Source organism: Eptatretus burgeri, chromosome 14, assembly GCF_056783735.1.
Source record: "Eptatretus burgeri isolate ZD-2024b chromosome 14, Ebu_testis_v1, whole genome shotgun sequence".
NCBI classification, from domain to species: Eukaryota; Metazoa; Chordata; class Myxini; order Myxiniformes; family Myxinidae; genus Eptatretus; species Eptatretus burgeri.
In genome coordinates this window covers 32,627,974-32,638,717 of record NC_140974.1, presented here as the reverse complement: position 1 = coordinate 32,638,717, position 10,744 = coordinate 32,627,974, and the positions used below count along the sequence as shown (strand labels likewise).

General features: G+C 46.9%; 1 protein-coding gene across 3 annotated transcripts in view; it reads left to right on the top strand.

The window, feature by feature from the left end:
* Window positions 1-10,744, top strand: part of LOC147012915 (DISP complex protein LRCH3-like) — a 160,822-nt gene that overhangs the window by 57,735 nt on the left and 92,343 nt on the right. For all 3 annotated transcript variants that reach the window (XM_085854266.1, XM_085854268.1, XM_085854267.1), the window contains exons 3-7: window positions 2,207-2,333; window positions 4,928-5,033; window positions 5,949-6,085; window positions 6,663-6,781; window positions 8,240-8,336. In XM_085854266.1, coding sequence (XP_085710392.1) covers window positions 2,207-2,333; window positions 4,928-5,033; window positions 5,949-6,085; window positions 6,663-6,781; window positions 8,240-8,336 — 586 coding nt within the window. The remainder of the gene's footprint in view (window positions 1-2,206; window positions 2,334-4,927; window positions 5,034-5,948; window positions 6,086-6,662; window positions 6,782-8,239; window positions 8,337-10,744) is intronic.

Genomic DNA, 10,744 nt, shown 5'->3' with positions numbered 1-10,744 from the left:
CACTCCCCCTCGTCTCCCTCTCCTCGTCTCCCTCTGCCCTCGTCTCCCCTACCCTCGTCTCCCCCTGTCCTCGTCTCCCCCTGCCCTCGTCTCCCCCTGCCCTCGTCTCCCCCTGCCCTCGTCTCCCCCTGCCCTCGTCTCCCCCTGCCCTCGTCTCCCCCTGCCCTCGTCTCCCCCTGCCCTCGTCTCCCCCTGCCCTCGTCTCCCCCTGCCCTCGTCTCCCCTGCCCTCGTCTCCCCCTGCCCTCGTCTCCCCCTGCCCTCGTCTCCCCCTGCCCTCGTCTCCCCCTGCCCTCGTCTCCCCTGCCCTCGTCTCCCCCTGCCCTCGTCTCCCCCTGCCCTCGTCTCCCCCTGCCCTCGTCTCGTCTCCCCCTGCCCTCGTCTCCCCCTGCCCTCGTCTCCCCCTGCCCTCGTCTCCCCCTGCCCTCGTCTCCCCCTGCCCTCGTCTCCCCTGCCCTCGTCTCCCCCTGCCCTCGTCTCCCCCTGCCCTCGTCTCTCCCCTGCCCTCGTCTCCCCCTGCCTCGTCTCCCCCTGCCCTCGTCTCTCCCCCTGCCCTCGTCTCCCCCTGCCCTCGTCTCCCCCTGCCCCTCGTCTCCCCCTGCCCTCGTCTCCCCCTGCCCCTCGTCTCCCCTGCCCTCGTCTCCCCCTGCCCTCGTCTCCCCCTGCCCTCGTCTCCCCTGCCCTCGTCTCCCCCTGCCCCTCGTCTCCCCTGCCCTCGTCTCCCCTGCCCTCGTCTCCCCCTGCCCTCGTCTCCCCCTGCCCTCGTCTCCCCCTGCCCTCGTCTCCCCTGCCCTCGTCTCCCCCTGCCCTCGTCTCCCCCTGCCCTCGTCTCCCCTGCCCTCGTCTCCCCCTGCCCTCGTCTCCCCCTGCCCTCGTCTCCCCTGCCCTCGTCTCCCCCTGCCCTCGTCTCCCCCTGCCCTCGTCTCCCCCCTGCCCTCGTCTCCCCTGCCCTCGTCTCCCCTGCCCTCGTCTCTCTTTCTCTTTCTCTTTCTCTTTCTCTTTCTCTTTCTCTTTCTCTTTCTCTTTCTCTGTCTCTTTCTCTTTCTCTTTCTCTTTCTCTTTCTCGCTTCCGTCCGCTCTCTTGCTTCTCTCCGCTCTCTCGCTTCCCTCCGCTCTCTCGCTTCCCTCCGCTCTCTCGCTTCCCTCCGCTCTCTCGCTTCCCTCCGCTCTCTCGCTTCCCTCCGCTCTCTCGCTTCCCTCCGCTCTCTCGCTTCCCTCCGCTCTCTCGCTTCCCTCCCTTCTCTCTTCACTCCCTTCTCTCTTCACTCCCTTCTCTCTTCTCTCCCCCTCGGCTCCCTCTCCCTCGTCTCCCCCTGCCCTCGTCTCCCCCTGCCCTCGTCTCCCCCTGCCCTCGTCTCCCCCTGCCCCTCGTCTCCCCCTGCCCTCGTCTCCCCCTGCCCTCGTCTCCCCCTGCCCTCGTCTCCCCCTGCCCTCGTCTCCCCCTGCCCTCGTCTCCCCCTGCCCTCGTCTCCCCTGCCCCTCGTCTCCCCCTGCCCTCGTCTCCCCTGCCCTCGTCTCCCCCTGCCCTCGTCTCCCTGCCCTCGTCTCACCCCGCCTCGTCTCCCCCGCCCTCGTCTCCCCCGCCCTCGTCTCCCCCGCCCTCGTCTCCCCCGCCCTCGTCTCCCCCGCCCTCGTCTCCCCCCGCCCTCGTCTCCCCCCGCCCTCGTCTCCCCCCACTTTCCTTTGAAGATATCGGGGAACCATGGACGATACCGGCCATTACAGATGCTTGTGTTTGGAATGGTCTGTCGTCTGTCGTGTGGCTTGAAGCGCAAGTATGTGCTAGAATCTGTACATTACATGGATAGCCTTGGCACCGTTTCAGAATTGTTTTTCCATAAACACTCATCTTTGCTGCAGGCTATTAATAGTGCACAAGTTCACTGAATTTTTTTTCTCCTGTGGAAGCAAATTTTGATTCTTTGCTTTGACTACTTCTCTTGTGGAATCCTTGTCATGTTTATTCATCATTTATTTATTTTGGGGAATGCCTTAAGAAAGGATTTGTTTATCAGTCAGCTTTATCAGGAAAAGAAAAGAAAAAAAGACATAATTGGTGTGCACTTATTAAAGGGTGCACTTGTCTGTACATGGGAAGGAGGGAGGATGTGAACACACTCTGATTGCATATATTTGTATTTCTGTGTCTGTTGCTTTAATGTGTCTTCATCTCAAATGCCAAGTTATGTCTTCACCTGCCGTCACAGCCGGAACCAGCTAACGGTTTTACCTGCCTCACTTTGCCGGCTGCCTCTGCAAGTTCTGAATGCCAGCAACAACAAGATTTGCTCCCTGCCCAAGGAGATCGGTCAGCTCAAAGAGCTGTCATCTTTGGTGAGAACTTGGCACTTCGTGGGACTTGTATCGATGATGTAATGAGTGTACCTGTGATGCACTTGAAACCAAATGTGTGAATGCAAGACGAGGTGCATATAACGGAGCAGATGTTACTGTGCAATGTGGTCATCTTTTATTGAATGATTATGCTGTGATTTTTGAAACTTGTAATATTTATATTTATATTCTGCACATTTTTCTACTTTGTTTTGTTGTTTAATGTTGTTTGAGGCATTGTGACGTCTGAGACCAGGAGAAACTAAGTGAGTTTCCATCCCTTTAGTTTGCAATTCCAATTTGGTGTTCAAACAAGTCTGATATCGTATAGTGAAAGTCGTCAGACAGACAGACACACACCTTGGTTCATTCACTCCAGTTTATCTGGAGATCATGACTGAACTGTTGTTTCCTTTGCTCAGAGGTTCCATCACTTGAGACAGCTGAAGCACAACTTACTTGCACGCTGAAGGACCAAATTGTATTCAGGTTTTGGGAATGTACCCCTCGATTTAATTAAAGCTTGGTTGTCACTTGATGTATTCTGCTGCAGTTCATGAGAAGCTTGGGTATTGATGACTTGAGATGATAAGAGGGAGATTGCTTCAACGTTTTACCTTTAAAAACGGGGAAATGCGTGACATATCATGTGTCTGTGTGCCGTGGGAAGCCGTATCGTCTGTGAAACCATTTACTTTACCTTTTGGCTCCAACCATTGAGTACACCCATTGATCAATGTGGTGTCTTTCTTTTTTTATGAAGGAGACATTGCTTTTATGATGGTGTTTCTATAACTTCACATTTTAACTTGAAGCTCAGGCTTATGGAAGAGCTGGCTTCTACGTATATCGCGTGGAGGGCTAAGATGTTGGTAGACATCAGTGTACTTGTACATGAATTGCACACATCGGTGCACGACAATATACAAACAAACATGGCACAGTCTATGCGATTTCAACCTGGTTTTCTCGCATCGTGGGCCAGCGGATCACTTGTAAACCTTTAATGGGCCACTTGCTCATTTTCTAAAAAATATTCACAACTTTGGTTCGGTTATTGAGTGAGAATTTCCAATTGTCTGACCTTTCACCTTGGTACTAGTTTGATTTACCAGATTTGTTTAGTTGTGGAGCAAATGAATGACTTGGTAAAACCAAGGTTGTTGTCGTTGCACACGCACCAAAATATTGGCATAACATTTTGAGATATTTTAATCCAAGTTTTTAAAGCTTTTGACACCCAATGCAATCGAGGCATGTTAGCCCTTCCTCCACCCCCCAGATTATTTATTTAGGACCGAAAGAGCATTTCCTTGTTAATGTTGGGCCCAAAGCACTTGGTTACCAAACTGGAGTTTCTCTAAAAACAGAGCAACGTTTAGTTCCGCTTGATCCCTCACCTACTGTACATCTCAAATGTAAAACAATACAAGTCTCTTTATTTATTCTTTGAATGTTTCATGAAAAGTGCAACTTTTATAGTAGGTGTTTAAGATCGATAATACAATTGAATCAAAATAATAATCCATTACTTTGGTACGTTTGATTAATGTGTTTTTTTTTTGTGAACATCGAATCTAATCTCTTGGAAGAGCGAGGTGACTGAGGGTTAAAAGGAGATTTTCTAGTGAGGGCAGTGTTGTCACATTTGAACAAAAATTGAGGGAATGAACAAACAACAAAAGAGGAGGGTATTAAACACAATAACCTGCAAGTCACAGCTTGATTAGGTATGGTTAATGGGGGTTAGGATGTACTGATGGTAGGGATGGGGGATGACGTGAGATGATGGTACACCATCAGCTCGAAGCCCTGGAGGGAACAGTGCAATTAATCAGCCTCAGAAAGGCAGTTCCACAAATTGGGAAAGAGAGTAGAGTTGTGCAGTAAGCCTGGATTGTGACAGATTAACCATGATGGAGTCACTGGGAGAACATTTGATTATTGAGGCTTCGATGGTCGGAGAGCAGAGGGAGCTCGGCCGGAGGATAGGTGCTTAAATAATGGGCCACTGATCGGCCTGGGACCTGAGAGCAACAGTCCTTGTGCTGAGGCCTCATCGTGGGAGATTGCAATAATATTGTGCTGTGGATTACACGGACTGATAGTTACAGATCGGTCTCTGGAACTCCTGAATACATTTGCCCAGAGTGCTGGCAGAAGTATTGAAGGTAGTAGTTTGTATTGTCGAAAGGTTTCTTTGTTTATTCCGCAAGTGCTGATCATTTGCTTCTCTCCGAGTTATTCCCCAAAAATGTTGCATGTGCTGCACACATTGAAAATGCCCAAGGCAAACTAGAATAATGTGTTGGCTGTCTGCGATGACTGTTGGGAACATTTAAAGTTGGTCCTTGGCCCAACGTTTTCCAAAACAGGTGTACTTGGTGCACGTGATTATGCAGGTGTGCCTTTATTATCTCATTTGTACTTTTACACTTTACTATTATCATATTCAGGACCTTCACCGATTCAAACTTGTTTGCATTACTTCTCCCAAATTATGTCAAACTATCATCTCCAGAAAGTACCGTCCATCTCGGTCACAGTCTCATGGACAGTTTATTTTGATGTACATTGCTGTTTTTGTATTTCAGGACATCAGCTGTAATGAGATCCAGGTGTTGCCTCAACAGGTCTCTGGCCTGAATGCTTTGCGCGACCTAAGTGTACGGCGGAATAACCTTGTTAGCCTACCTGACGGTGAGTCTTCCCATCGTTGCGTTGGATGTATAGCAAAAGTGTTGGAAGGTTTGAATGCGTTTATTCCTCCATATTTTTTTCATTATGGAAACTTAAGAACATTTAGTTTAGAGGGATATTTTATTTGGATATCTTGCTCACCACACTCAGTGCTCACCTGCCTGGAGCTCAGGAGCCATATCCTGCTTTTCTTTTTCTTGTACTTTTTTGGAGGTGGTTCCCTTCACCACCGAAGGTGGAGGGAGGTTTTGCTTTCACCTCTGTCTATCTGTCTGTCTCTGCACCTCTGAGCAGGATATCTCAAAAAGTTGTAGACGAATTCGGACGAAACTTGGTGGACAGGTTGGGTGTGTGACAGGGACGAATTGATTAGATTTTGATGAAGGCTGGATCCAGATATGAGAATTTTTAACTGATTCTTCACCATTGAGAGATGGGGCCAAAATCTATTTACGGCATGATATTTCAAAAAAGTTGTGTACGGATTATGACAACATGGTGGATGAATTGGTGAGGTGAAAATAAACTGATTAGATTTTACTTGAGGTCTGGATGCAGATCCATCTATCAGTGGGATACAAAACATAAACTGTTCAGCCTGCCGGAGGTATGCGGTCTTCCGGGCGCTGTTCTTGTTTCTCTTGTTTATTCAGCATTCATTTGTAGTCGTTTGAGATGTTCAATATATTTTCAATCACTTTGAGGGACTTATCTGTCCTAAATGACAAATCCTGGGTGTTTATCACATTCATCTTCTGCCAACAAAAAGTCTCCGATGTACACAATTCAAGATGTGCCTGTGTTGCATATGCGCATGTCTTAGCATGACCCAAAGCCAGCTGTGTGTGCCCTTTTGGTAGTGATGGCTCAATGGCTTCCATCACCAACATGCTACGTCATTGTCACCTCTTTCAGAGTTGGCAGACCTTGGTCTTTTCCACCTCGATTTCTCTTGCAATCGGGTGTTGGAGATACCTCTAAGCTTTCGCAAGCTGCGCCATCTGCAGACCTTCGTTTTGGACCACAACCCTCTACGCAGCCCTCCTGCTCAGGTTTGAGTTTTCGTCATGTTTGATGACTTGGTTTCACTCTTTTAGTGAGTGTTTTTTTTTTTTTTTGTCGCTCTCGAACAATTGGATTTGAAAGCGAGAAATTGTCATGAAAATTTAGTGAGTTAGTGCAGTTACCGGTGCACATGCAGTACCCTCACGTGGAGACTGTTACATGATAATGTGACTGAGGGCACTTCTACTTCTCTAGAACAAAATCTCCTTCCCACACACCAATGTGAAACATTGCTCACTCGCTGCTGCCATCTTGAAATACATTGAGCGCAGCTATATCCCACAATTCCTAGCGTTATACATCTTGAGCAGTAATGATGCCTGGGCGTTATTGCAGTGATGCCGACTCGACCGCTCCCTGCTCGCTGTTTCTGATCGTTCCATTAAACCGCTGTGCACACTCGAGCATCGCCGATCGATGTTTGGAAATATCAACCGACTCAGGCCTATCGAGGGTAAACCTCCCCTTGAAGGATCGTGATCTCATGCGAGTGAAATGAGCAGTCTCAGCGGCTTTATTGTGTTACATGTTTGCGTGGGGTGAGCTTTGATGTAATGTGTACAGGTATGCATCAAAGGAAAGCATCACATTTTCAAGTACTTGAACATCGAAGCCTGCAAGCAAAGCAAGCTCCCGGATTTGCAATTCGAAAACCGCCTTCGAGCGTCGAGCTCGAATTTGTGGTGAGTCGCTTTTGATCATCCGTAGACCCTTTAAAAAAAACAATGTAAGTTGATCTTCGGTACTTCTCATCTGTTTTTGTTGTTTCCAGATATCAATTATTAAGTACTTGCTTCCTTGTTGCATCAATCATTGTGGACCTGCAGTCAAAGTTGTGATTATTTAATATGTCAGTGAATTGGTTGATTGAGATGGAATGGTGTAATGTGAGGGTTTTGTTTGACATTTTAAATGTCGGTACTTTTCCTTTTCATTTTTTTTTTATGCCGACGACGTACCTGTCCCACAATAAACCGTTCCTTCCTAAGTTGTTAGCTGGCATTCACATTTGTTTTTGTGAACCACCGGTTGTCATGCGATTGTGCTCCGCCATCTGGCGAGAGCACGTCTGACTTGGCTCGAGTCATGCGCGTGGGCCGAGTTGGACGGGTTACAGATGTCTTTTTGTCCGTCACCATGTTGCCAACTAAGGCCCTCTGTCTCGGTCTGTTTCACTGATGAAGCTTTTATCAGATGCACAAGATCCTCTCAAACCTTTTGAGGGCTTTTGTGCCTCCGACAAAATTGTGAATTGAGCTGAATCTTCTTCTCCACCGCTCACCGCCCCCACATCACCCTCACCATGACCTTTGACTTGTATTTTGAAATTGTGGTACAACAGGAAACGGTCCAACTCTGGAATGTTGGCGTTTTCTTTGTCTTGTTGAAATTATGATAAAAGTAACAATAATGTCATGTTAGGTGCTTGCCATGAGGATGTATTTTAATTCTCTATCTCTATCTCTATTGATAAATGCACTCCTTCTCAACTCATCGAATTGCTGCACTCGTATATCATCATGTATTTATTTCACTTTTTCAACGGAGAAGAAAAACAGGGAAGTTGAGGATGGGGTTGGGGTGTTCCTTTTGTACTTTGCAGTTATGGTTCCTGGAGGGAGGCATTAAGTGTCCACGGTGTCCTGCTTTTTGGGGAAAATAATAATACATTTGTTTTCGTTACGTGGCAGAATTTCAAGTGCTACCAATTGGCTATAATATTACGAGTTGGCTATACCGGGAACCATCAGCGATCTCTGATCGCAGCCCTCTAGTTCTCTGCAGGTAATGCTCCTTTAATTTAAATATCTATACATTGTCTTATTGCGAGGCTTGAGCCTCTCAACGAACACAGATGTAGCTTGGCTTAGCATTCTCCTTTGTGCATGTTTTGCGTTGGAAGTGCAATCGCCTTAATGAACGAGCAAGTCACGTGCTGGCCGGTGGGAGTAAAGAGGGCAAAGCATAACTCGGGATGCCCTGAACAGAGACACTTTTGTGGCGTTAATTGTCAATTTTAACTTGCACAGGCAGTTCCCATGCCTGGGGATGGGGCATAACAAGCACTTCATTTACTTGTTTGGACTGTGTTTGTCCATCACTTGGGTGTGACGTGCCACTGATGATGCGTGTCCTCACAGCTTGCCCGATGAGTTCCTGGCGCACAGGCCGAGTGGACTTCTTGATTCCGGTTTCAACAGCGTGGACAGCGGAAACAAGCGTTGGTCGGGGAATGAGGTCAGAGGGCATGACGTGGTGAAGTTTTCAAAGTTCAATTCTGTGGTGTCTCATCTAAAATTGTGTATTTAAAGGAAAATAGTTTCTTCCCTGAGTTTTTATCAAGTGTTGCACCATTAGCGGTTTTTACTGCTGTTAAATCTCCACTTGACTTTTCATTTCAAATTGCATGGGAAAACCTCACTTGGCCCGACCTAATGGGGAGGAGTGTGCACTGGAGCACCTGTCTGGCTGTTTATTGAATTGTCTGAAAGATTTTCATTTATGACAGTGGAAGGTAGACATCCTGGCTCACAAAACGAACCTATAATCATATTCGTACAAATAAGTCAGCACCAGAAGTGGTAATGGACACTAATGTAAATAATTACAATAAATATTATACATACGGGTGCTTACTCGGGCATGTCACCGAATGTGAACCAGGTGCTGGGATTCCCATTGTACAGATTGAGCTCCGGTAAAATTACATTGGAAGATGAGATTGCGATTCGTACGTTTGGTGCAGCATCGGTGTGATGATGCTCGTTGGCATGGCGTCAAAACACCTTCAGTTCCGGAACTGCCGATGGATACTGGATTGCATTTTGCAAAACCTGAAGTACTTTTTTATGAGCAATGCTACAATTGGAAAAAATGTGCCTCGGGGTTGCACAGCATCACCATTTATCAATATATACTCAAACGCACAAATAATAGATGCTTGGTTAACCCGAATGCCTTCAGCCTCTCGCCGGTGATTGAGGAAGCTTAGGTGTGTGTGCTTGCGTGCGCGCGCACATATGTTTACAGATAAGGTAACGCAGCTTTGTTTTTTAATGCAATGTTTATTTGCAATGATGAAAACGACTTTCTGGTCCTGTTTTTGTGAGAAAAAATATATTGTGCAAAAATGTTGAATCGTGTGCAATAAGGGAATTGGGAAGACTTCTGTTTTTTGTTCATTTGGAATAAAGTGTCTGTCTTTGGTGCATACATACAAACATGAATACACCCATTCATGCTTGTACACGAATACACCCATACATACAGGTAGTGGACAAACAAATGGAAACACCTGGGTAAATGAGGGACTCAAAGTATATTGAAAGCAACCGCTTCCATGCAGGTGTGGCCCATGTGTTAATTAAGCAAATTACATCCCAGCATGCTGAGGGCCATGTATAACGAGGGCAAATGTGTCCAAGAGCCGTGTCATAAAGGTTTTGTCTTCACCAGAAGAAGAAGAACAACAACAGCACAGAGCTCTCTTAGAGCCAGCGTTCGCAACGCGACGTGGCTAATAATAATAAAAAAACAAGGACAAATGTGTCTAAGAGCCGTGTCCTAAAGGTTTTGTCTTCACCAGAAGAACAAGAAGAACAATGCGGAGCTCTCTTAGAGTCAGCATTCGCGACGCGGCTAATAATAATAATAATAAAAAAAACAAGGACAAATGTGGTCCATAAGCTGCGTCCTAAAGGTTTTGTCTTCACCAGAAGAAGAAGAACAACAACAACACAGAGCTCTCTTAGAGCCAGCGTTCGCAACGCGACGTGGCTAATAATAATAAAAAAAACAAGGACAAATGTGTCTAAGAGCCGTGTCCTAAAGGTTTTGTCTTCACCAGAAGAAGAAGAACAACAACAACATAGAGCTCTCTTAGAGCCAGCGTTCGCAATGCAACGCGGCTAATAATAAAAAAAAACAAGGACAAATGTGTCCAAGAGCCGTGTCCTTCAGGTTTTGTCTTCACCAGAAGAACAAGAAGAACAACGCGGAGCTCTCTTAGAGCCAGCATTCGCGACGTGGCTAATAAAAAATAAAAAAACGACAAATGTGTCCAAGAGCTGCGTCCTAAAGGTTTTGTCTTCACCAGAAGAACAAGAAGAAGAAGAAGAAGAAAAACGCGGAGCTCTCTTAGAGCCAGCGTTCGCAACGCGACGTGGCTAAAAAAAAATAAAAACAGATAAATATATAAAGGTTTTGTCTTCACCAGAAGAAGAAGAACAACAACAACAACAACAACAACGCGGAGCTCTCTTAGAGCCAGCGTTCGCAACGCGACGCGGCTAAAGATGCTGCACAGGCCTAGTTGCCTATAATTATGGCGAGCATATCTGCAAGAAGAGACTTCATTGACATTGAAAGAGGGGTGATTGTTGGGTTGCGTTTGGCAGGAGCTTCAGTGACAACGATGGCGCAACTTGCTGATGTTTCACGAGCAACGGCGTCTCAGGTGAAGTTGGCGTGGAACTCCGAGGTAAAGGCATCATCACCAAAGTGCAAAGTGGGCAGAAGTGCAGACTCCAGGATCATGATATCCGTGCATTAATTTGAAGTGCAAGGCAAAGCAGATGAGCAACTGCAGATCAATTGACTGTGAATTTCAACATGGTGCGAGCAGCTAGTTTCATCAAAAACGGTCC